The 27,138-nt window shown below is 38.6% G+C and overlaps 1 protein-coding gene across 1 annotated transcript; it reads left to right on the top strand.

Annotated features, from left to right (window-relative positions):
• Positions 1-14,340: 14,340 nt before the first annotated feature.
• LOC145130364 (uncharacterized) lies at positions 14,341-15,523 on the top strand. The gene is made up of 2 exons (XM_079065177.1): positions 14,341-14,902; positions 15,201-15,523. Exons 1-2 carry the CDS (start codon positions 14,341-14,343, stop codon positions 15,521-15,523), a joined length of 885 nt encoding a protein of 294 aa, XP_078921303.1.
• Positions 15,524-27,138: the final 11,615 nt, after the last annotated feature.

Below are 27,138 nucleotides of genomic sequence, written 5' to 3'. Positions count from 1 at the left end.
CTCGTGTTGATGGTGTTGTCGCTCGAGGTGTTTTGCAATGGATGCTGGAGAAGGGGGTAGTTTGTGTAATTGATAAAGTTATCGAGAGTGTGGAATTTGCTAGCGGTATCCATGGTGTTTGTGAGGCATGTGAGGCCCTTGGTTTTGAAAAGGGGAAGCTACTAAGTAGTTTTTCCACAATTGTCGGAGAACCTGAAGCCCCAGATCCTGTCCGTGTTGCGAGAAGGGCTGAAGAGGTGGATGCCGCTCTATCGTCCCTTGTTGAGATGAATTTCGCGAGCCTATTTCACTTAAGGAAGGTGGATTATGACGGCTTCCGCCAGTTTTGTCGCAGGCCGAATCTGGGAGGTTCTTCCTCAAACTCCGAGGGATGATTTGTGTTTTGCCCTTTTGTTCGTTTGTAATGTACTTGCCTTTCTATGTATTATGTGTATAGTAAAAAATGTTGGTTGTTAATAACCATAAGTTGTGAATTTTGTTTTGTACTTGGCATGGAAGTATTCACTTTCGTTTTTTGTATATATACACATATTTTGAACTGTCATGTGGTATCTTTAAGGACGGGCTATTTTACTACAATTCATTTCTGCACACTCCCTTATTCTAGGGTTTGCTTTAATCGGCTAATGTGTGCTTCAGACGTCGCTAGCTACTACTAATTAGCTATGCTCTGTTGACTTGTATGTTTAGTTAGGCTTATTGTGTTAAGCCGTGAAATGTTAGTAACTACTGTGGACTGTACTGTATGGTCTAGCTGCCAATACATTGGTCGAGATCGTCGCCTCAAGACCTTTTATTGTTGTATGATCAGGGGAAAGGTTATGAATCTTTTTGAACCCCTTGTTTTGTGCCATTAATTGGGATTTATATATTCTCAGCTCTGAGATGTTATTTGCACATCGTAGGTAAATATTATGACTCTTTTAAGACCTACGTTTGCATCCTTGCATAGATTTTGCTCAACTAGCATAGGCGATCAGTCGTTGTTGCTACTTGGAAAATATGCACAACCTCTATACTTTGTGTTTTTGCAATACAAAATTCTGGAAGGCTCTTTCAATAGACCCTGAATGTCTAAGTGTCAGGGCGTATACCCGGTTTTCGCTTCGGCATCTGGAGTATGGTTATCCCGTGCGGAGTTTGACCATTCTCCTTTTTCTAGGCATCCGCTTTATTTTTGATTCAGTGCTCTGCTATGGCTGCCTCATTGCGACTGTGTCTCTCTATCTCATATGTTGCATGTGCTTCTTGATAGGTTGGGGTTTCCTCTTGTTTCCGCCAATGGTGCCCAGCGTGAGAGAGATGAATTTTATTGTGCATACTCTCGAGGTGCTTGAACTTTCCTTTCTTCTCGACACAGTGGGAGATACAACGATAGGAAGTGCCTCTTTGTGGCCTGGTGAGAGTTAAACATGCACTTTCTGGCGTGCCTATCAGCCTTGCATCTCACACCATCGCTTGGGATGCCGTTTAGTGCATCAGGGGCACCTGTTAGTTTTCTACCATAGGAAAGCTTGCGTGGTGGGAGGATTGGCACTCTGCCTCTAGCTTCGGTGCTTTTGGTGCCTATTTCCTTCATTCCACAAGGTTTTGGTTCATGTTCTGCATTAGCCAAAATGTACTTTGAATTTCGAATCGCTCTCTCGCTAGGCACAGCTCGGCCATCGGTTGTGGGTTTGGCTGGTGCCCTTGCCTGTGAGTAGGCGCTTCTTTGCTTTGCAATTTTCGCTTCATACTCTAGCTGATTCATCTTTAGGTCAACGCGTTTTTCCTTATGTGGGAGAGATGTTGTGAGCTGACTGAATACATCTCTTTGTCTTTTCCTGGACTCGTGGGTCAGTGCTTGTGCTGCTGCCGTTCTCCACTGTGGATCTTCCACCTTCTAGCAACCTTCACTCCGAGACAATTCGGTTTCTCGTTTCCTTTTTTATTGGGCGTCACATCTATTACCCAACTTGGTTGATGATCCGTCACCCGTGCTGAATTTGAGAACACCGTGCATAGTAGACGGAATCGCTTGCAGCTGGAACAGCGCTAGCCGACCAAGTATAATATTATGATCAACCGGGCAATCAACAATCGAGAATTCGAGCGCAGTTGTTATATGTTTGGTTCCATCATGACTGATAAATGTAAATGGGAGCGTGACTGGTCCTGTTGGCCAGATGCCATGACCGGTGAACCCAACTAGTGGGCCCTGGCGTGGTAGCTGGATGTGCATTTTCCATTCAATTGGTAATTGCCGAAGGCAGTGTTAATAAATCACGTTGACCCTGCTTCTGGTATCGATGTACACTTTCTCAACACAGCTTTGGCTAATGAAACCGGTGATGTGAAGAGGGTCATTCGAACCCAGTGATCTGGCAAAGATCGTGCGTTGAAAATGCTATATTGAGAATGTTTTGATGGTATACCTACGCCCATGCGCTGGCTCTGGCGGTTGCTACATGGGCGGGGCCCTGTGATGGTAAGTATCTTGGCCCTTCATTCGTTATCCTTGCCTCCATCCTTTTGATTTTTGGGCTGGTGCTTATCCCCATCGAATTTCGCCCGGAGGTCTTTTGCTATGTCGACTATATTTCCCACTAGTTGTTTCTCATCGATCTCTCGCTTCAATATTGTGCACTCGTTGGTATCAAGCATTTTGCTTTGATGATACTCAAAGAACTTGGTATTGTCTTTGTTCTCCTTGGGTGGAGTCTTATTGATTGCGTGGACATCGTTGTGGCTACTCCTGCTATCATCCCTATTGAATGGTCTATACCGCCGTGACATGTGCCTGGAATGGTAGTTGTGTCTCTGCTAGTTGCCATATTGCCTTTCTTGCTGAACTGGGCTTGGCCGGGATACCATTTCCTCCTGTTTGAGATAGGCTTTAGCTACAACTTTGAGATTGGCCTCTTTTCGTTCTCCCCCCTCGATTTGACGCATGTATTTTCCACACCGAACTAGAGTTCGTCCTTGGATCTAGGGACTGTTCCTTGCATCTTCCTCGATAGGGGTCCAGGAAGCAGACCTTGGGCGAAGGTGCCTGTCACCAGGAACTCTTCATGTCCTGGGACGTTCAAGGTAGCTAGCGTGAATCGGTCGTAATAGTCACAGATCGATTCTCCTTATTTTTTCTTGCACGCCATCACAAAGTTGGCGTCCCCTTTTCCTTTTCTCAATTGCATGAAGTTGTTGAGGAAAAGTTATTTCAGCTGCTCAAAGCTTGAGATACTGCTTGGCCTTAGAGACTTGAACCACTTGCCTGCGTTTCCTGTTAAGGTGCAGGGGAATTACGTGCATGAACTCTTCATGTCCTGGGACGTTCAAGGTAGCTAGCATGAATCGGTCGTAATAGTCACAGATCGATTCTCCTTTTTTTTTCTTGCACGCCATCACAAAGTTGGCGTCCCCTTTTCCTTTTCTCAATTGCATGAAGTTGTTGAGTAAAAGGTATTTCAGCTGCTCAAAGCTTGAGATACTGCCTGGCCTTAGAGATTTGAACCACTTGCCTGCGTTTCTTGTTAAGGTGCAGGGGAATTACGTGCATGAACTCTTCATGTCCTGGGACGTTCAAGGTAGCTAGCGTGAATCGGTCGTAATAGTCACAGATTGATTCTCCTTCTTTTTGCTTTCACGCCATCACAAAGTTGGCGTCCCCTTTTCCTTTTCTCAATTGCATGAAGTTGTTGAGGAAAAGGTATTTCAGCTGCTCAAAGCTTAAGATACTGCCTGGTCTTAGAGACTTGAACCACTTGCCTGCGTTTCCTGTTAAGGTGCAGGGGAATTACATGTAGGTGAAGCGGCGATCCATCTTAAGAGATGTCATCGCCCACTCGTAGTTGTCGATGTGGTCATCTGGCTCTTTTGTACCATCATACTTTGGCTTGTTTAGTATCATCGCAGTGTGCGGGATCTCGTACTACAGGAGTTCATGGCTGAAGTTGGAGCTTGTGCTTCATATTGGGTTGTCCATGTATGAGTACGACATACCACCATAAGCCATGTGTTGCTGCATCTGGTAGGCACTCAGATACATCTGGTTATGCATGGCCTCTTGTGAGATGTACGGTTGATACTGCTCTAGGTTTGGCTACAATCCAAAGTGCTGGATTGCATATTGCCCTGTCGGGGGAGCCATATAGAGGCTTGCTCCTGTGTATTGTGTATGGACTGAATGGTTGACCGGCTGCCATGAGGGGGTTGAATTCAGATGCTACTGATAACTGAACACCGGATCCATAAGAGTCGTATCCCTGGTTGGATGGGGTATGCACGCTTCTTAGTTGTGGCTGAGACAGTGCAGGATTTGAACCTGGAGTCTGTTGTACAAGTTGGTTGAAGATTGGTGGTTGTTGTGCGAATAGTGGCACATAAGACAACCATGCCATGGCGGTGTGTCGGTGGACCATCGGGGGATACTGTGGTTGCGGCTAAATGGTGTGAGGGATCCATGTTCCGGTGCCAGAAGTGTGCGGAAAGGATAGTTATTGCGAGGCAGGGATCTCTGTTTGTTGCATTGCGATGATCTGCGGAGTTGTGGTTACGATTGCTACTTGTGGAGTTGTGTTGGCTGTTGGGCGCGAGACTGGCTATGTAAGTTGACGTCGTTTCAGCTGTAAAACTAGACGGTGTCTGTGAGACCGATGTGCGGTTTGAAGCGTGCTCCTCCTGAACGGAAGTTTGCCGCCATCAAGTGACTGCATTGGAAGCAACGAGCTTTTCACCGCTGCCCCTGATGTCAATGGGATATCACGTGCCATCATTGCTTTCTGGGTTTGCTTCGTGGTTGTATCGTTCTAAAGATACACCCGGATGACGCTAAATGTTGTGATATGTTGTAGATGGTTGAGTCGGGATTTTAGGTGAGATCCGTGTCGATTTCTTCTCCTGATATCACTGTGCAAAAGAAAGAGATGACCGTTAGTCGACGTCCGGGAGGAGATCCCGGGATGAAGCTCTGACGATCAAGTTAGTATGAGATCTGAGAGATTATAGTAGATTACAGGAAAAAGAGAATTTTGTCCCCTTCTTCGTGAGGAAAAAGGATCCTTTTATACTTGTTTGAGAAGCGCGTTCCTCAACTGATTCTGTTGAGGCATCCCTCGTGAGCTGCGACATTGGAGGGTCCTCCGTCACGTATTTTGCCTCATTCCCTCATTGGCTAGAAGGAGATCTTTTAATTTTTATGAAGATTGTGGCTATCGTCTAATGGGCAAGTGGAACTCTCTGATTGGTCCCATGTTTTCCGGGATGTAACCTCTTGGTGAAGAGGTTATGGCGCGGCTCTGCACCTTGACCACCGTACTAGTGATCTTCGCATTGGCGAAGGCCCGAACTTGGCTTTAGACTGGGCTCTGACCTGGCCAAGCCCGACGTCACTTTGACTTCTCTTTTTTTGACATTCTCCGTGAGGGATATGTTAACAACTTGAATGCTTTTTGGAGAGAGATTCTGATTTATTAATTTATTATATGATTAATAAATCAATTAGAAATCAAAATAAAAAATTTATTAATATATTATATGAATAATATATTAACTACATACAATATTGTTTAATTAAAAATTAATTAGAAATTAATTGGAATTAATTTTAGAACGTCCGATAGAGGGGACGGTTTCTAAAGGAGTTTTAAGGAGCTTTTCTTGGGCATTAAGAAAACCTGGGAATCCTTACGGAGCAAGAAAATGGATAAGGGTTATCCATGGAAACCTGCCTTATCCTAGCATCCCTAGTCACCTATATAAACCCTTATAGGGATTCATATTTTCGTCCATCCCTTCTCTAAGAGCTAGAGCCAAAAATTCCTTCCCTCTCATCTCTCCTCTTTAGCCTCCAATTTGCTAGGGTTTGGGTGTGAGCCATTAAAGGCACGAGACTTGTGGTGCTTTCTTTCTGAAGACCAATCAAGATAGATTTTGTTTATTTGCTATAATAAAAAAAGGTATGTATTTTCTGATAATCATTTTGTTAATTTCGAAAATAGCAATGTACTTCTAGGGTTTTTGATATTCAATTGTTAGTTGCAAATGATAGTGAGAACATAGATCCTTTAGGTTGCATGTGAACTTAGGGTTTACGTTTTTCCGCCAAAATAAGATTTTTGTAACCTATAAAACCCATCAGATATCTCGGGTTTCTTGCATGAATTAAGGATTTTAGTTCGATATGTTTTTAGTCAAAAAGTAACTAGTTAAGACTATGTGACTCTTCAATACCTTTCCGTACATGTAAAGAACGTCGAAAAAGGATTCGAAACAAAGACGTGATGTGTGCTTGAAGTTGAATTGGAAGTTGGGGGTTTTACCTGACGTGGGGCGTACGCAAGCTACGTAGGGCGCTGATGCTGAAATCATATCGCAATTTTATTGAGTTACGCATGGCATAGCTGCTGCTGACGAAAACCCTAACCCTAAAGTTTTGGGCCCTTTTTAATGGCTCTAACTTCTTGGAACCCTTCCCATTACCAGCCTCCATCACCTCAAATCGTTCCTTTGAAACCCTAGCCACCAATTATGAGTTGCGGAAGCATTAGTGTTAGTTTTGCGTGCATTCTTGAAGAAGGAGTCTAATGGAGAAGCAATTGTGAGCTCCAAGCTATGTAGATCCAGACTTTGCACTTCATCACCAATCCCCAGAAGGTATAAAGCTTGTATCTTGATGTTCAATTTATTAGATCTAATTAGCTCATGGGTTTTATGCTTTTTGTCCCTTAATCTTGGTTCTTGTACATATGGGTTACGCCAGACCATTTGAGTGCCTCTTTCTAATGTTTTGAGGATATTGAGTCATAAAAATGAGAGCTTGGGCACCCTCATCCATCCATGCATGTGTTCTTGAGCAATAGATAACTTTATGGACTTAGTTTTTGGTATTGTTCTCTTTGTGACCATGAAAATGGGTAAAGTTAGAGACTTTATCCATTAAGACATTTATTTAGATCAGATCTGGGAGTTTGAGAGTTTGGCTTGCTGTATTAAGAGCTTAATAGAAGTTTTTGGGATCAAGGGCACCACGCAGGGTGTAATCTAGGTACGCATGGCATAACTCTACGCAAGGCGTGGATTAGTTACACATCTCTTATCTCGACTAAGGGTTAACCATTGATTTTTTTGGCCATTTTGACTTTTGGATATAGTATTGGTAGGACAAATGGTCTTTTTCCCAAAGCAGGTTTAACTTTGACCCTAGGCCTTTCGTGGGCCAATCATTACCTTGATTGTTAATTAGGGTTTTTTTGTGGATATGTTTAGTAAGAGGAGGCTTGATATCGTCGGCTCGAGTGGGTGGTTTATCTTGTCTTCAGGATTGAGGTGAGTTTCTCACTATACTCATGGGTCAAAGGAACCAATGTCGGCCCACTATATTATGCTATGTATCCTTATGTATAGGATGTTGCTATGCTATAGTGGTCTGTTAGATTGGTAGATCTCTATAATTACTTGTATTACTGGTTATTGTTTATCTGTTTTCATATGTCGACATAGTGTGGTTGGGTTGAGGTGGTATTGCTTTGTAATATACGCCAACAAACCCAAGGGTATTCTAGTCAGGAGACTGTGTGCTAGGGGCAATTTAGTCGAGAGATTGTAGGCCAGGGCAATCCAGTTGGGAGACTGTGGGCTAGGGGCAATCTAGTCGGGAGACTCTAGGTCTAGGGACAATCTAATTTTATATTGTGGGCCCGGTATGTATGTATTGTTACGTATTGTTGTGTGGGGTATTTTGGGGAACTCACTAAGATTTGTGCTTACCCAATTGTTTGTAATTTTTTTTTCAGGTACCAATGGTTATTGAGGGAAGGCGAAGGTGTGATCGTACACATCCTCTTTTTGATTTATACTTGAGAGATTATTTGTTACTTTGACTTTATGGATCTTATTTGAAACAATGATTGATTATCTTGTGGTTTATGAAAATGTTTTTAATAAAAATGAAAAAATTTGGTATAATTTTTGGGATGTCACACTCACCACCTCAAACAATATCACCAATTCCAACCACAATTGTTCAAGTTCCAATTCCACCCATTTGTTTTAATCAAACCAAAATTCCCATTCAAACTCCAATTTTCACAGATTCTACTACTTAACCTTCCATTTCTCAACAAACAACAACCATTTTTAGTCCACCCATTTCTGATAATCTTACTTCTGAACCAATTCCTACATATCAAGTTTTCAATGATAATACTATGTCTGGAGGAGGTGAGGATGATTTTGATGTGGAAGATGATGCAGAGGGTATCAATTTGTTTGAAGGCTTTGTTGAAACAATCATGGCTTCAAGTCTTATTGATCATGAAAGTAACTTGTATGAAGAGCATGCCAACAATACGATAACCAAAAGAGATTATAAGCCTCTTAGAAAGTAAATAAACATGTTGGTGTGTCATTCTAAATTATTTTCTATTTCAAAATTTGAACATATGATGCATACTCAAGAAGCTATTGTGAAAACTCTTCTCTCCGAAAGCAAAAGGTTAAGTGAAGGGTATAGAAACTTGTTTGTGATACAAGTGAGAATATGGATATTTCTCTAAAGAAGTTAAGGATCTCAAAACTTGATTCTTTCTAATAACATTGATCCTAATGACAAGTTCATTAAAACGATTAATAGATTGGTTTCACATTACAACATTGAAGCTAAGCTGAGTGATATCATTGCGACCAAGGATGCCAAGATTACTACCCTCAAAGACAAATTAATGAAACCAAAGGCTCATTTGGTAAAGGTTAGATGAACTATTATTGGTTAAACGGAGAAACTTTGAAATCAATCAACACATTGTTAACATGTCACATCTATTGAATGTGAAGCTCAAACCATTCTTTGATAAATTCTTACCTTCAAGCAGTGGTGTTACAAATAGAGAGGTTATTTCAAAACAAGGGGAGCTAGAGGTATTCTCATTGATAATCCTTATCAGGTTCCAGAGATGCAGAAGAAACCTGAAATTGAGTACAAGATTGTTCTTAGTGAGTAGACTTCAAAGAAGCATTTGGAAGGAATTATTAAAGAAATTCCAGCTGAACCTTTAGCATCTAGGAATGTAAAAATTGTTTCTATCAATGAAGTTGAATCAAAAGTGATAAAGAATCTCAAAAAGAATCTTAAAGGAAAAAGGATGATGTAACTTCAAAATGAACTTGATTAACAAGAGGCAGAAAAGAGAGAGAGAGAGAGAGAGAGAGAGAGAGAGAGGGAGAGAGAGAGAAAAGGTGACATAAGCAACTTTGAAAGCTTTATGACCAAAATGGAATGTGAACAGAATCCTATCTGAGGCTATCAAGAATATGGAGATTTATTAGCTAAATCCAAAATCATCTTTTGTTATGGAGAATAAAAGTGATTTCCAATTGGATTTTCCTTTTACTACGAAGGCTTTCATGTTTAGAAGTTTTCCTAATACTATTGGTGCTCATTCGAACAATAGTACCTTGAACAAAAATCTTTTCAAATTCTATGCCTCACAGTCTAAGCCACAATATGAAGTATGGAGTATGAAGAAGATTTCAGATGTGAAAGAATGTGAAGCGATAGAGGTGGATGGGTTTATGAACAACATGTTTAATGTAATGAGAGGAAATGATAATGAGTAATTTATTTTCTCATTTTCCGATTTGCTCTTGATGAATCCATATAATTGGATTGTTCTATTAAATGTCTTGTCAAAAGAAAAGATAAAATATGCGTATTAACTCCAACACTTGAAGAGAATGATTAGATTGTATTGCATGAAGCTTTGAAAGATGGATGTGGAGGTTGCTAATACATTTGCAACAAAATACAATTCTTAAACAATCTAAACAACTTGATAATGTGGATAAAATGCGAGATGATACAATTCAAAAAGAGCCTTGGGGATTTGTATACAAAGTACATGAGAACATAACAATGAAGAATTGTATGATGTTCTTACAAGACAAACATTGTTACAAATCTGCCACGCTTACTTGAATACTAATAGAGGCAAAGATGTACAAGGAAAATTCAAAGAATGACATCAAGTATGATTCTGACATGTTGCGATGTGGATATTTGTTCAAATTGTTATTCTTTATATCATTCTTCAAGTTTTTGATGAATCCAAGTGAAGAAAACTTTCATGACTCATCACAAAGGGGGAGATTGTTAGCTCTCACATTTTGTAGTGTTATGATTGAGTCTATATACGAAAGGTTTTGCAGTTTTGTATGTTTTCTTCATTTTTATATGCGAAATGAATGTTTTAGTTTCGTAGTTTTTAGTCTAGGCTTCATAGCTTTAGTTAATTTTTTTTGACAAGATGTCTTAGCTTAGGTGTCATGACCTCATTGGTCATTACCTAATCAACTCCTTTGTTATGTCCTATATATAAAGAATGTTAGTTAGAGAGAGATGGTATCTTCTGGAGAGGTTCTTACATAATTTGTAATTAAGCTTCTTTTATTCTCTAACGAAAATTTAGATCATATTTACATTTGTGTGTTCATTCAATTTCTTGCTTATATAATGATTTTAGTCTTTTTAGAATCTAAACGATCCTACACTTTCATTTCACGATTTATACTTATTTGCTACTAACACATTTCATATTTGATTTACTTTTTTTCTTATGCAATTTTCTGAAGTTTTTGGGATTTACAGAAACAAAAAACGACGTACAAAGTGCGTTGAGATTTTTGTGGGATTAGGGATTTGATTTATGTTTTACAAATTGTTGAGATTTTTTGGGTTCATCTTCATCTAGTGTTGGTGATTGTAGTATCACTAGCCTTTTTGTGTAATCAGAACTAATATGTGGGCTAATGGGCTTATGATTTATACTGTATTTATATGTTTGGTGTATACGGAGTGCACGTATATATAAGATGAAATTATAAGTCTGTATGATGGAATGAAGAGGGTCAAGGGGACTGTGCCCCTTTCTAGGGTCCTAGTGGAAGCGCCCGTAGCGGTGTGCAAATGGTAGAACCCCTGATGGTGACCCTGCTAACTGGTCATCTGGTAGGGTCAAGGGGCAGCGCCCCAAAAGGCCTTCAAAAATTTGAATTGGTAGCATAGTGGAAAATCCGAATTCTAGTGTGTGATTATGGTAAAATAAATTATTCTTGTTAGTTTTGGAAACCATTGATTATTTCATTAATTCTGTGATTTAAGTAAATAATTTAGAAGATGGAAACCCTTATTCTCAAGTATAAATACAACTCTTCTATTAAGTTATCAAAGACCCTCTTTGCTCTCTCTCTCTCTCACTCTTTCTCTCTATCTCTATCTCTCTCTCTCTCTCTCTCTCTCTCTCTCTCTCTCTCTCGAATGAATTCAAAATTCTCTAGTAATTTGGCTTACGTTTCTATGCCTAGATTCGTTCGTGTCATTTTGGAAAGTGACCTTACACGATCCATTAAGAATCCGGTTCTCCACCATAACCCTTCGTAAAACCTTACATCTAGTGGATGATGGTGATACTAAGAGTGTCAATGGAGGTTATTTCAGGGCGTTAGTAGGTGATGATGTTGAAAATCGCTTTTTTAGGCGATGTAAAGAAATAAAAGGGAAGGGTGGTAGTCGAAGATGCGGTTAAAAATGGTGGTCGACAAGTAGAGGTGGTTAGAGATGGTTGTCTGTAATAAGAGAACTGAGGGGAGGGATAAGAGGTGCATATGAACTCATCTTATTTTTGTAAAATAAAAATAAAAATAAAACCAACAAAAAGTAAAATAGGACAATATAGTATTTTCATGTATATTCTTTCATTTATAGTACAGACAAAAACAATGACAAAATAATATTACATGGACGGTCTAAATTTAAAAAAAAAACATAAAATTTTAAGTATATTCTTTCATAGAGACGATTTCAATAATTTGCTATGGATCTAAATACTATAGACGTTCTTTGCAGAGAGCGTTTGAAAGTTTCTAGCTTTTAAATTTAAACAAAAAACTTTGTTTGGGTATACGAGCGTTTTGACTTTTAATTTGAATAAAACGTTTCAAATCTAAAAGCTACTTCATTTAATGTTTTAAAAAGAGTTATTGATTTTTTTAATCCATTTCTAGAATTACTCTTATATATATATATATATATATATATATATATATATATATATATATATATATATATATATATATATATATATATATATATATAAAACAATTATCATTTAATATTATTTTATATAAATTATAAAGCTTCCACCACTCTTATCAAACATCTATATAACAAATAAAAAACTACATCTTTCGACTATTAACTGATTTTTGCAAAACACACTTTATATAGTCTTAAATCTAAGCATTCAAATGCAACCTCATATATGATATTAATAATTAACTGTCTAATTTAATTTCACATAATTATTTTTAAAAGAGAAAATGACAAATTTAGCCAAATATACTAATTATTTAGTGGAAAATAGCCAAAAAAAAATTGAAATTGCAAATTTGGCCATTGAAATCGCAGATGGGAATGATCCATCAACGATTTTCACATCCATCTGCGAATGTACAAGTGGCTAAAGCACATATGTGCTTTAGCCACTTGTACATTCGCAGGTGGGTATTTTTTAAATTTTTTTGTATATATATAGGGTTTACCAGGCTAAAATCGCAGATGGACACAGATTTCCTCTCTCTATGATCTGCGATTTTATGTTTTTTTAATTATTTTTATTTTGACTATGAAATCAATGGATTTGACTACGAAATAACCTTATTATATATAAAGTTTTGTAGAAAATTATCAGTTTACTTGTTATTTCTTTAGGAAATTTCTTTAAAATCTCTCTAAAAAATGATTGAATATTTGGTTTGTCTTGTAACTGGTGGGAGATGGCAAATTATTGAAACAAATCTGGAATACATATGTCCACAGGGAGGTATTTCTGAATTCGCTTTGATATTTTCTGAGTATATTAGTTTTGGTGATTTTGTATCATTGGTGAGAAGCAAAATTGGTTTGTTAGACATATATAAAATTAGTCTTCGTTTCCATCATCCTGAATTGAATTATTATATAGCCATAGTTGAAGACATGGATGTTAGAATGTTGATAAATGTAATCAAATGTAGTGGAGGAAGGGTTGTGAAAGTGTTTGTGGTGGTTGATGAAGGAGATGAGGTTAATGAGGCCGGTCAGAGTGGAAATCAGCCGGTTAGTAATTTATGCAGCTATAAAGGGAGCAACGATCAGATAGGTACTTTCAATACTCCTAGTGTACCTCAATTTCACAGTGTTGCTGAAAATGTTAATGTTACTTATTCACCTATTCACTATGTGGATCCTGAGAATTACAAGTATGTTGGTGATGATGATGTTGGTACATATCTTAATGACGTGGGTGGTCGTTGTGTTGATGTTCCTGGACAAGAAGTTAAAGTTATGAATAAGCGTGTAGTAGATAAAAGTAAAAAGAAAAAAATTATGCATCAAAAAGATGAAAAAAAGCAAGTTTACGGGGATTATGTTGATGTTGCTGATGTAGCTTTAGATATAACCAACTTGAAAGCAATACAGATGGAGATGAGTTGGGTGATGAAGTTAAAGCTAAGTTTCCCGATAACCTTTTTTACGGTATGCCCCCTCTACCAGCATGTCCAGTTGATATTAATGAAGATATCCCAACACAGATGGTAGACATCAATCTTCAAAAGATTGAATGTGAGAGTATATTTAAGAACAAAGAACGTTTAAAGCGGGCTATTGGTAAAAAAAATATCTTCGAGAAGGTTTTCAGACGAGGACAACTAGATCCACTAAATCAAGGTATGAGGTTGTGTGTGTTTCGAAAAATTGTTCTTGGTTATTAAGAGCAAAGCAATTAAAAATTCTGATGGACTTTTCCAAGTGAATAAATATGTTGATCTACACACATGTTCTTCAACAATTTTGCAACCTAATCATCGACAAGCAAACAAATATGTTTTGGGTGAATATCTTGTTGATGTTTTGGCTGAAGATTATAGTAGGGTTTATCGGGGAAAATATATTATTAATGATATGAATGCTCAATTGAATATCAATATCTCATACCATCAGGTATGGCGTGCGAAGCAATATGGATTGTTGTTGTTAAGGGGTACGAAAGAGGATTCTTTTACCAAACTTTCGGCTTATTTCCACAATTTGGTCAAACATAATCCGGGTACGGTGACACATATTAAAACAGATGGTGATGATCGCTTTGAGTTTTTGTACGTCGCACTTGGTTGTTCGGTTAGTATTTTAATATTTTATTATTTTTTTATTTTTATTTTGGTGTATTTGAATAGATGTACAATGTATTGTAGGTATGCGCTTTTGTCAATTTTTGTAAACCGACCCTTGTAGTAGATGGAGCCCACCTAAAGGGCTAGTTTAAAGGTACCATGTTACTTGCAGTTACTAAGGACGGACAAAACCAAATATTACCAGTTGCATATGGTATATGCAAAAATGAGTGTACAGATTCTTGGACATGGTTTTTTCAAAAACTATGTGATTGCATAGGCAATATGCAGGAGCTAACAATTATATCTGATAGGTCTCCATCTATAGTGACATCCATTGCCAACATTTTTCCTCACGCTCATCACGGAATATATGGTGTCCATTTGTATTTCAACATAGTATCTAGATTCGGGAAGAGTAACACAGTTAAAGGAATTTTTTGGGAGGCTTGTAGGGCGTACACAGTTGATGCTTTTGACGTTGCCATGGAACTTATGAAAAAGACAAAAGAACCCGTATGGGAGTACTTAAAAAGTATAAATCCAGAAACTTGGTCTAGGGCACATTTTAGAGGGAACCGATACAATCTTATGTCGTCCAACAGTGCGGAGTCTATAAATGCATTATCTAGACACGCACGTAAGGTGTCGATACTTATGTTGATCGATTTTTTTCGTGCAACAATTCAACAGTGGTGGTTTCAAAGATGTAACTTTGCAGGTATTAAGTTAATTTTTAATATTAATGTTTTATTAAATGTTATTGATCTTAACCTCTTCATTTTGTCTGTTTTTTAAGCGGAAGCAACAACAACACTCACCTCTTGGGCCGATGATATTGTAAAAGAAAACAAAAAAAACATTTAGTAAGTGGGATGTTCGCATGATCTCAAATACGAAATGCGAGGTCAAAAAGGGGGCACAAAACGTGATTGTTGATTTCCAACAAATGACATGTACATGTAGGCATTGGCAACTTGATGGGATACCTTGTGGTCATGTCATAATATGTTTAATAGTGAACAATTACCAAGACTGGTCGAGGTATGCATTAAATGCTTACTTTTCCGAAACACTGAGGAAAACGTATGAGGAATCAATAAACCCTTTGCCAAAGCCATCCGAATGGGATATCCCCGATGATTTGATGATTGTTAAGCCACCTATAATGGATAAACGTCAGCCAGGCAGGCAAAGAAACACAGACCGCATTCCATCCCAAGGTGAGGGCCCAATTAGAAAAGAGTGTTCTACATGTGGTCAAGTAGGACACACGAGAAAAAATTGTACTGGAAGGGCGTCCGGTAGTGGAGCACGTCGCACGACAATTTCTACTACATAAATGACATTTAATATTGCTGGTTCAACGAGTTGCTCACAAACCTATGACGCTGATTTTGATATAAAAAAACCTTGAAATGAAGAGTTGTTAACTTATTATGTATTGTAATTTTTTTATTAAATCTTACAAGACATTGTTATGCTTTCATATTTTACTTTAGTTTGCAAATTATAACAATTAATGAAGCTTTTATATTAAAATATTTAGTTTGCAGATTATAAACAATTACAAGATGTTATTTAAAAAATACAACAAACGATCCTTTTACACCCTAAGGTGTATCATGATAATGTTACAACATTTTTGTAACTAATTTTTAAACTCGGGGAACTGCAATGGGTACTTCTCTTTCTTGATTGTTATATAGTCATCCCTAATTCTCATTTTATCTTCCAAACGATCCTTTTGCACCCTAAGGTGTATCAACTGCTCGTCCTTCTCAGCAAGCCATTTTTCAGTCGTTTTGATTGCCTTCTTAGTCTTTTTTATCCATTCTTCATACTCTTTGATTTTGTTTTTATTGAGGTCTATCCATTCTTGAGCTTGTTTGCATTCCGATGCAATATCATTACCACGTTGAGTGAGAAGTCGGGATGACTCTTTGTCATGTTCTTGTTGTTCTTCAGCCTTCTTCAATTCTTCAAATTTTTTATCTGACATATATGGGCTAGCTAAAGAGGGTGTAAAAAAAGGGTCGACTGAATCACAATAGTAACAATCTACTTCGTTGCATGAGCAAATTTCGAAATTTTGTGAGGAACTCATAATAAAGTCGAGATTATAATAAACTGGCGCTATAAGTGGTATTTATACATACTAGTCCATCTGCAAATCATAGTCCAAATGCAACCATTTCGTATTCAGAGTTGTAATTCATAGTCGAACTTTGAAATGACTACACATTAACGACAAGTTACTGTAGTAACCTGCAAATCGTAGTCAAACTCTGAAGTGACAAGACATAAATGACTGTTTGACATGATAAGTCACTGCAGTAACCTGCAAATCATAGTCCAAATGCAACCATTTCGTAGTCAAAGTTGTAATTCATAGTCCTGTATTTATTAATATAAATAGATGTTTAAGCTCTACAAACCAAACACCCATATCATCTAAACGAAACCAACTCCCATATTTAGAAATGTCGTCGAATGAAGCAATTTCTTCGAATGAAGTACCTGGTTCCAATTTTGAACGACCATGGACGACAAACGAGGTGTTGGTTCTAACACGATGCTGGCTAAGTGTTAAGGAGGGTGTACCGTTACTTGCTCCCCCACATTGCCTAGTAGGTGATGAATGGACCCGCATAATAGCTTTGTTCAACCATGAGATGCGAGAAGGACAACAACGACAACAATCAGATGTTGTTAGTAAATGGATGGATGTAAAGGAAGAAGTCACATGGTTCAATCGAACGTGTAATTATGCGAAAAGTACCAAACTTCGTTGTTGGGACGAAGATGAGTTCTTGGAAGTTGTTACAGATTTTTACATCTGTGAGCGTGAAGGCAGAGACTTCGAATATGAGGAAGCTTGAAAGGTTGTTAAAAATAATCAGTATTTCATGTAGACAGCTCTATTTTCCGTTAAAAATAACCCATGGACTTGTTTTTTATTTTAATTCTTTGTTTGTAGTAATGTTTTAAGTTTAATGTTTCATGTAATGGTTGTTGGTTTAATAGTTTAAGTTTAATGCGTTGTTTTTAGTAATGTTTGTAATGTTTTAAGTTTAATGGTTCATGGAATTGTTTTTAGTAATGTATTGTAATGTATCGTGAAAGCTAATGCAATGAGCATTTATTAATTAAAATTAAACATAGGAGGTGCATCCAATACATACGTAATACATGAAAATTGTTGGATTAGGTGTCTAAGTTCATTACTATTTCTGGGATGTACTTGACCCGGTTGGCATGGTCCATTTGGGTTGCATGGCATTGCAACACTTGGATAGACTAAATGAGAGAAATGACACTTAAGGATTATTAAAATATTATAAGTTCTAATATATGAATAATATATGGGGTTGATTGTGTAAATAATCTATTCTTATATAGTGGGCTAATGATCCATGGTTTGTATGGATTGGGCTAAAACCCATAAGGTGCTCCATGGATAATCCATGGGGGTTACAAACCCATGGATCATGGAATATGAAAATCCATGACAATTAGGGTTTACATGGTGTAATCCTACTTGTGCCACAACTACATAAAGACCCCTAGTCTAGCAAAATTGGACTACTTGCACAAGATAGAGGGCTAGCCGATTTTGAGGTGTAAGTGAACTTCTATCAAGTCTATTCCAAGAGTTGTAGTTGTGAGAACTAGAAATTTGATCAGTTGCGCAGGGACAAGGTTTGAGAATACAAACCTTGAATGAATGCTTAAGATCAATGTCTGCTTATTAATAAATGTTCAAGTCTAGCCTGGAAAGACCAGTCTAGTCTTAGATAATGTTTTCAACAAATGATCAAGTCATTAAATGAAGAACTAGAGTAAATGATCAAAGTAAAGATAATAAATGAAGAACAAGAAGAATGTTTTAAGAACTTAGTAAATATGCCAAAAGTGTGAAAAAGATCCGTCATTGACTTGTATTGAATGCTCCTTTATATAGGAGAGAATGTTACATCAAATTAACCAAGGAACTTACATAGGACCGGACAACAGAATTACTTCTGACATTCTGATTGTCTAATATAACCAAGAAACTAAGTCCTATCAAATGCTACATCAATATAGAGACATTAAATGACAAAAGACAAAATAGCTAGACTCCGAAATATCTAACATTCCGGACATGCATTCCGGAGTGACTTTAGTTCGGAACTTCGCTTCATTCTTCAACTCTTCAGCTCCGGACAGGTTCCGGAGCACTCTTCCCTTCGGAACCAACATACTAAGGAATAAGTACTTAGGATTGCGAGAGGTTCACTTTTAGGTTCCAACAATCTCCCCTAAGTGAACTTAGCAATCCAACAGGTTTAGTTCATTTCTTCCTTGATGAAGGTGAAGGCTCTGAACAGCCATTCTCGCATCGCAATGTACCATGCCAGATGACTAATGAACTTAGTCTTGACCTATTCTGGAGCATCAGATTTGGATGCCCTGGAAATGAACTTCTTTAGAGCTTTAGTCGGAACCAGGTGTTTGTCTAGGACTCGGAAGCAGTCCTTCTTGTTTGTTTTTCTGGTGGTGTAGACAAACCCTAGAACTGGTTCTTCAATTGGGCCATCAGCAAGGAGTTCAGCTTCCGGAAGAACGAAGTCAATCTTGGCGACATATTGTTTAGTTCCGTAGAGGTGAGCCAGTTCATAGTCACCTCTGCAGAACTCAGCAATATAATCTTTCAAGAAGCTCAAAGTTGCGTGATAAGCACCCATACTGATGTCATCCTTCTGGTTTTCTCTGATATAGGCAGCTAACGTGAGGATGTCATTTGGATTCATGGACGGAAAATCCGCATCAGTAACGGTCCGGGGAGTTGGCTTGTTTCGGAGCAGGTGAAAACGGAATAAAGGACAGTTCAGCTCAAATTTTACCAAGATTTTTCTTCCGAAGCCCTGAACTTGGGTAATCCTTTTTCTGGTCCAAACTTCCTTGAACAGTTGAGCGTTTTTAGCATAGAAGGTATCAAGCCTTTCTCGTTCAGTTCGGATGATCATATCCGGATGATCAGTTGGGTGAAGCGGAGCAAATTTAGTATAGAATTTGTTGTAGGGAGAGAGGGGAAGATCCAGCTGATCAGAGTCATTGGTGGGAAGTTCAAAGTAGAGGCACAGAACAATTTCATGCGCCTTGAGGATTCCTTCTCGACAGAGAGGAGAGATGCCACGCATCGGATCAAGATTGTCTTTCATGGCTTGGATCTGGATGCTTTCCTCAATTGCCTGATTTATTTCCTCCTGAGACCATTCATGTTTTTGTTTGAGAGGAGGTCCGGAGTATAATGCTTGTTGTTCGGAAGTCATTGGTTTCTTTCTTTTGTCTTTATGAAGTGCATTCAAGACAAGCTTCAGGTTTTCATCAATCGTGAATTCCGGAGTGGGATTTGGAAGTGTTTCTTCCGGAATATCATCAGGGATCCGGAGGGGAGAGCCCTGGTCGATTGGAGCAACTATTGGTTCCGGAATGGGAGGTTGTACGGAAGGAGTAGCTCGGAAGGCTTGAGCGGTCAGGAACAATTTAGCCTTAGCCATTTTGATAGCCCTCTCAAAAGCGTCCGGAAGAGAGGATGGCCAAGAAACTGCATACCATATCCTCTTTTGTTCGTCAGTTAATACCTTTGGATTGGACGGCTTGGGAGCTTAAAGAGCAAGGACTCCTTTTGGAGTATCATCAGGAACATAGTCTTCTTCATCTTCACTTTCTTCCCTTTCAGTAATCCCTAGAATTCCGGAAGTGATTTGAACATCTTCATCGGAATCTAGTTCTTCATCCCGGAGTGTAAATTCCAAGGCAGGTTTCCAGGGTTTGCTAGGGCCTTCTCCCCCTCTTGCATCGGTAGACTTCGGAACCAGTGCAAGCAGTAGAGTCTCTTTAAGATCTTCAAACTTGGAGAAGACTTTCTGAAGTCCTGTTGTGAGTTGAAGAGAGAGAGTATCATATGCTTCAGCAGTAGGGGCTTGCTCGGAGAGGTGCTTGAACGTGCTGCTTAGAATGGCAATCATTTCATCAAATTTCCAGTTCGGAACATCAACAATGTTCCAAGTTGAGCAAAGAAGTTTGATGAGGACTTGCTGAATGATCATGTTCATCTCGTCCTTTTCTTTAATCTCCTTCTCCATCCGTTGAATTTGCTTCTCATGACGAATGTGGGTCTGCTTGATCAGATCATTGGTATCAGCCACCAAGTCGTCATGGACTTTGAGCATGGGCGTCATGGTGTTGAGGTAGTGGTCAACCAGGATATCGTATTTGGAGTCGAACTCTTCCATTGTGTGCTTGAGCCTGAGGGAGATCAATTGATCTAACTGAGCTTATCTTTCCGCAACCGATGGTCCGGACGGTTGGGACAGGGACTGGAGAATAGCATCGAGTTTGGCATCAAGTCCGGAGACTTTTTGATCCAGTTTGGAGTTGAGCTGGGTTACGGAGTTTTCAACGGATGACACTTTAGCCATTGTGTTGGAGACATTGTTGCGGATTTCCAGAAGTGCGAAGGGGTCAATGTAGTCACCAGCAGATGATTCCGAATCGGAATTAGAGTGTTGCGGATGAGACTGGTGTGAGGGAGGATGAGTGGAAGGACCCGGTTTGGTGGTAGCATCGTCTTCTTGAATTTTGGATTTTGAACCGCCATCCGGAGTTATTGAGGATGAGGAACCAAAGTCATAGGCAGACTTGGAAGTGGACGGCTTAGACACAAAGTGTGCTGAAGTCATGAAGTTGTATTCCGGAATGATTTTAGCTTCGTCCTCCAACATTACTTCTTCTGAAATCTCTTCCTCCCGATCGATTTGGAAAGCACCTTGATGAGTGGACACCGGAGGTTGTTCCGAAGTGAGCTCAGCATCTGCATCATTGTCAGTAGGATGAACGTATGACATGTTGCTTTGAATGGCCCTATTCCGCATTGAGATGAGAGTGGATTCCACTTGAGTATGCGTAAGGTCCAGTCGTCGTGAGGCGGTACTGTTAACAAAATCTTCCCAATCGGGATCATTAGCACCTGGTCGTCCTTTACACCCTCCGGGTATCAGACCAGTTGAGGCTTCCGAAGTCAGAGGGACTACTCCTTCTTCGGAAAGCTTAGGGTCCGGAACAGGGGTTCCGGAGTGTGTGCGTGCAGAAATAACGATGGGATCAACAAAGGTGACTCGTGGGTTGGTTCTAAGGGGCTGCAAGGAACTATATTCAACACCTGCATCTACCTTTTAAGAGGGAGAGGGTGGATTATGTGGAGACTCCCCATGTGTGTGTACTAGTGTTTTGAAACATTGAGGGGTACCTCAGATGAGTGGTCAGGATGGGTGTGCAGATGGCCAGAATCAGCCAAAATGTCATGGGTTCCTACCGGTTGAGAGGAGGAACCGACTTTGGATTTCTTTTTGGAATTGGGCTTAGTGGGAGAAGCCTTTCGCTTGGCTGCCTTCTTGATTCTAGGTCCGGATGTGGTAGGCTTGGCCTCTTCCGAGATGGGCTCAACAGAGACAGGGGCAGGTTGTGTTGGGTCAAACACAACCGAAGTCTCTAGATGTTGTTTAATATAAATGGAATCGGAAGGAATAAGGGCCAACATGTGGTCCGGAAGTCGTCTGACCGGACCAAAAGAAGATTGGTCCGGAATTCTATATGCCTTAACGATTTTAAAAGAGATACATACCTCCGAAGGAATTGTGTTAACCGGAAGTGGTTCGGAAAGTTCTGTGAATATTTGTTGTAGAGTCAGGGCCCAAAATCTAGGGCTCGAAATTTCGTTTGGCTTCCTCTTGGTGGTGAACTTGCAGAAATCCTGCCACAACACTTCCGGAAGATCTACAGCGTTTTCACGTCTGGAATAGATGTTGAAGGCGACATTCAGCCAATCCTTGCTTAAGGTATCGGTACCTCCATGCTTTCCAGACAACCCTCTGATGATGAGGTGCATAAGAGCGGTCCAAAGACCGGAAACTGCTGTCTTCTTGAAATCTTTGGCCATGTAGTCCTGTGAATACCCGATGTAATTCAGAAACGTCTGGAACTCTTCAGACGTTGGTTCAATGACCTTGAAACCTTGAGGATTTGCTTTCACTCCAATCGCTTTGAGGAATGTCGACTTGTAAATGGGAACTTTTGTCACACCCCCAAACCAAGGATGGCGGAAACGTCCGGGGGTGGAGGACTTCATGTATAGTATCATAACAACAATTGTAATAGTAATTCAAGCAAACATAACCAACATATATATAATTGAAAAAGTTACATCATTGTATGAATTACATGTTTACGAATCAATTACAATATGTTGACAAAATATGAAATAGTAGACGCCTTAGCGTCCCATCCTCAAAAGCACTTGGTTACCTGTTTAATGATTTCCTGAGAATACAAGTTGTTTGTAAAAGTGTCAACACAAAGGTTGGTGAGTTCATAAGCTTTTGTTTGGTATTATTAAAAGCCTTTCGTTTGTAAAAGTAGTATTTGTTTTAGAAAAGTCCAATATTTTCCATAAAATGTATATGTAGTCTTAAAACCCAAAGACCGAAATGTACAAGTAGTGTTCGTTCCTTATAGTAAAACAATGCAAGTTTAAATCGACATAAACTCGTTTGATTTTAGTGAAATCCCAGTAAATTCTATGTTTGTTAATACCACATGTGAGTTATTATAACCATGCTATGACCTAGTTGGCCTGAAACGACGTTCTTCAGGCGTCGGAAATGTTATGACATTTGTCACCCCAGACCTGTCGGTCTAGCTGTTGCATGCAGCTAAGGTGTGGGTTTGTCAGACCCAATATAGATCTATACACAACTATCACGCTCTCCCTCAAGGAGACTCTGGTTACAATACAGGACTTAATGGTAATTTGAAGTAAATGTCTCACAAAGTCATTAACGGAATTACGTGTTATGAAAACTTGGTACCGTATGGCCGTACCTTGCTTAATGAAAATATCTTTTGTATAAATGTACCCTTTTTAAATGTATGTGTTATGTAATGTTTAATAAACTATACCTATTATAGTTTATCAACCAAGGGTAGTACGTAGTAATGTATGCAAACTATATTCAAAATAGTTTATTAAATGTTTGAATATATCGGTTGTACTTTGATTAAAATCACTTGTTATTCTTTATATTCAATATGTCCAAATCCATTTGTAAACTGATGTGTGTCTATATATTAAGACAAAATGGCATATATTGCAATAACATATAATCACATAAAGATATACACCTTGCTCAACATGTTACAAGGTGAAATGAAATTGACAGCAGCTTTTTGTTGAATACAGTTTCTGTTGCTGTTCTAGAAACTTTATAGAAAAATCATCAAAGCTCCAAATCCAAATCCGCAAATTCTGAGAGTTTGGAATATGAGTCTAGTTTGTTCGTAAATTTTATCATGATTTTTAGTGATCTCTAACAGAGGTGAAAATGTTCATAATCACAGACTGGTCCAGGTTTGCCTCTGAAATGATAGGCAGTTTTGTAAAAATCACCATAAATTGTAGAAAAATCATATGGCGATGTGCAAGTAGCCATTTTAAAGCTAAGAGTTTGAACTACTTGCACCTGGAACAGTTTTGAAAACTAAAATATTTAAGTTGACCAAAACAGTCCGTGATCGAAGTCCATCTTTTCTGATGTAATCTGTTAGAAAAAGTTTAATTGTGTTCTTGATGATTTTACTTGTATTCCCCCCTTAAAACTTAAGAAAAAATGTAAATGTAGGGGTATGAACTCACCTTATGTGGTTTCAGTAGATGAAAGAGGAAGTATTCAACCCAAGAACACTAAGAAGATGTCTTGATGATTCGAGAATCTAACACCGAATAAGATGGAATTTGTGTAAGATATCATTGATTTGAGTATAATGGAGTGTAATAATTATATGAATGATGAAGATACTTACTAATTGAAGAAAGAAATCCCTGGAGAAAGCCTTGAAGTTGAGAGAAAAGATGAGAGAATTTTGGAGAGTGTTCTTTGGTTGTTAAGTGTAGAATGAAAGGACTTTATGGAGAATGAGGAGAGAGGATCAATCCTCCAGCTCTTAGAACGTGGGAAGAGCTGGAGATTGGGTGTAAAGGTCCACTAAGGTGACAAGGAGTAGTGGGAAAGAGTGGTTGATCATAGAGTGAGGTGGTGGTGGTTTGCTTTTGCCATAAATTAAGGAAAAACAAATATTCCCTCAATAATTAGTTCAACCACTAATTCTTTTAATATATTTTTATAAAAACCCTGGAGATTTATATATTTTGGGGCCTTAGTTTATGAAATAAAGTTTTGGGTGAAAATCCCACGTTAAAATAATGAAAAACGGAGTTAAAACGAAGTCGTAGTCGAAAACCGGGAAAAACAAGCTATCTGCGAGACCTCTCGCATGGAGCCGAACCTGAGAGGCTTTGCATGCGAGGCTTCGGTCCTGAAAGGCTTCTCATGAGAGGCTTCGGTCCTGAGAGGCTTCTCATGAGAGGCTTCGGTCATGAGAGGCTTCTAAGAGGCTTCGCTTCTAATAGGAGGGTTTTGGTTCCTTAAGGTTATTTTACCCGTTTTTACCCCGTTTCAAGTGGTTTTTGACCCGGTTAAGGGTCGGGATGGCCCGAATGATTCCAAAAAGTTATGGGAACTTTTGAGAGAGATTTGGGAGAGATTTCAAATCGAAAGAGATAGAGTGAAAACGATTTAGAGAGGTTTCGTTTGTGATTAATTTGAGTGTCCGGCTTCACAACGCAAGGTTCGTAAACCCCGTTAAACCGTGTTTTAGTGTCGTACACACTCCCGATGAGTGTGCAATAATGTTTTATCGTTTTGGTTCAGTGTTTACTGCATTTGAGACTTAGGAAATTCAACACACGAACTTTCCAAATGATGATTTCTCATTAAAATAGCGAATTGTATAGTAATTATATAACGTAAACCCTAACATACAAGGGTTATTGGAGTTGACCGGTTTGACTTGTTGACTTTGTTTGACTTTGACTTGACCGAAATTGGACGGTTGTCACATCATCCCCCCGTTAGAAGGAATTTCGTCCCGAAATTTTCATTTTGACTGGGATTTCAAGAGTTTGGGAAGAGATGTGGATACTTTTGTTTCATCTGATCCTCGCGTTCCCAGGTGAATTCGGGTCCTCGTTTAGCGTTCCAGCGGACCTTCACAATGGGAATACGACTTTGCTTTGTTCTTTTGATCTCTCGATCCATGATTTCTACCGGTTCTTCCACGAAGTGGAGACTCGTTGATTTCAATTTCATCAAGAGGTATCACGAGGGTCTCGTCGGATAGATTTTGTCAATCATATTTTCGGGGTTAAAAAAAATAAAGTTTTATTAGTTACCTATAGCGACGACTTGTCGTCACCACAGGTTTAATCTATTACGATGACTTGTTGTCGCTATAGGTTTTTAACAAGAGCCAACGACATACCTATAACGACACACAAGTCATAATTTGCATGTGTGAAGACTTGGAGTACTTTCTAACTGGTTCATGTGTGAAGACTTGGAGTACTTTCTAACTGGTTCATGTGTGAAGACTTGGAGTACTTTCTAACTGGTTCATGTGTGAAGACTTGGAGTACTTTCTAATGAAAACTGTGCTACTGGGGAAATTGGAAACTGGTACGTAGCTTCAAAGTCAAGAATATGCAGTAGGCATGTGATGCATTAAATGCATGAGGCACACAAGTCATAATTTGCAGCAACATATACGTATATGTGTGTGAATTGAAGAAGAAGGTTACGGCTCAAAGAATATATATATATTCATTTTCTCTTCATTTGTTAGATACACAATAACCATAACATCATAGACTATATATATTCAATTTCATTTGTAATTTTCACTAGTTTATATTCCACGAGTTTTACCGAAATCATTTATCAATTTTTCAGAAGTGCTTAACTTGTTTTGTTGCATTCCCAACAATTTGCTATTAATTACTTCTCCCACTTTACTTATATAAATCATCACATTCTTACCGCGACTTTTAACTTCTCCCTCACAAATGGATCCACCTGCAGATCATCAAAACCCCATAGATGACCTCGATTGGTTTCAGAACTTTGATCATCAAGATCTTTTCAGGTATATATAAACGTCACTCATTACACCATCTTACGCACAGAAAAGTGATTTTGTCGACATTGATCAAAACATGGTTTGGATTTGTAGTGATCAAAAAGAGTCTTTCATCGTGTTGGATTTGATTATCTTGAGTTTTTGGATTTTTGCAGTGGTGACATGCTCAACCATCCTGATTACGAGTTGTCGGAAAAATTGCATGAAGTGCTCGATCAGAACGTTTCCACAGTACTTAACAAAGATAAAAACATCATTTCTAGAAATGAGTTTCACGATTTTGATCCCATTGAAGATATAAGCTTATGGGATTGTTGGGAGGATGGTAATTTACCATTGGTTAGTTTCAGTGAAGACTGTAAATCCGGTGGTGAGGCTACATGTAGTTCTAGTGCTGCCACCACTGATCACGGTGGCCAGAAGGTGGCAAAGAGATTGAGACCATTGGAGTTTGAAGAGATAGAGAAGTACTTTGAGATGCCGATAATCATGGCAGCAAAGGAACTAGGGATAAGTTTAACAGTGTTGAAGAAAAGATGCAGAGAGCTAAACATAAACAGATGGCCTCATAGAAAACTTAAGTGCCTTCAATCCCTCATTGAAAATGCCAAGGTAAATTATGATAATAACCTTCTATACATTACTCATGCACTTGGTAACCAAAGTAGTTTTGGTATTTTCTAAAATTTTAATTGTTAGTTTCTTTATAACTAAACATAGGTCCTAGGCATATGCCACATCAAATCAATTGATTTACTACGATCTCCTGATTTATATTTATATAAACTTAACTCATTGTAAATTTTGTGAACTCACATGAAAAATATATTGCATCTACCTTTAAAAAAAATTAGGAGTTGGGATTAAAGGAGGAGATAG

The sequence above is a fragment of the Lactuca virosa genome, chromosome 8 (genome assembly GCF_052849685.1).
Source record: "Lactuca virosa cultivar CGN04683 chromosome 8, Lactuca_virosa_CGN04683_v6, whole genome shotgun sequence".
Lineage (NCBI taxonomy): Eukaryota > Viridiplantae > Streptophyta > Magnoliopsida > Asterales > Asteraceae > Lactuca > Lactuca virosa.
The sequence above is the reverse complement of the archived record's forward strand: the minus strand, read 5'-3'. Positions and strand labels throughout refer to the sequence as shown.

What these genes read in the sequence shown, in the direction of transcription:
- LOC145130364 (XM_079065177.1), top strand. Translation starts at nt 14,341, where the DNA reads ATGTTACTTGCAGTTACTAAGGACGGACAAAACCAAATATTACCAGTT. An exon ending in TCAAAGATGTAACTTTGCAG is followed by an intron (nt 14,903 to 15,200) that starts GTATTAAGTTAA and finishes TATGTTTAATAG; the next exon opens with TGAACAATTACCAAGACTGG.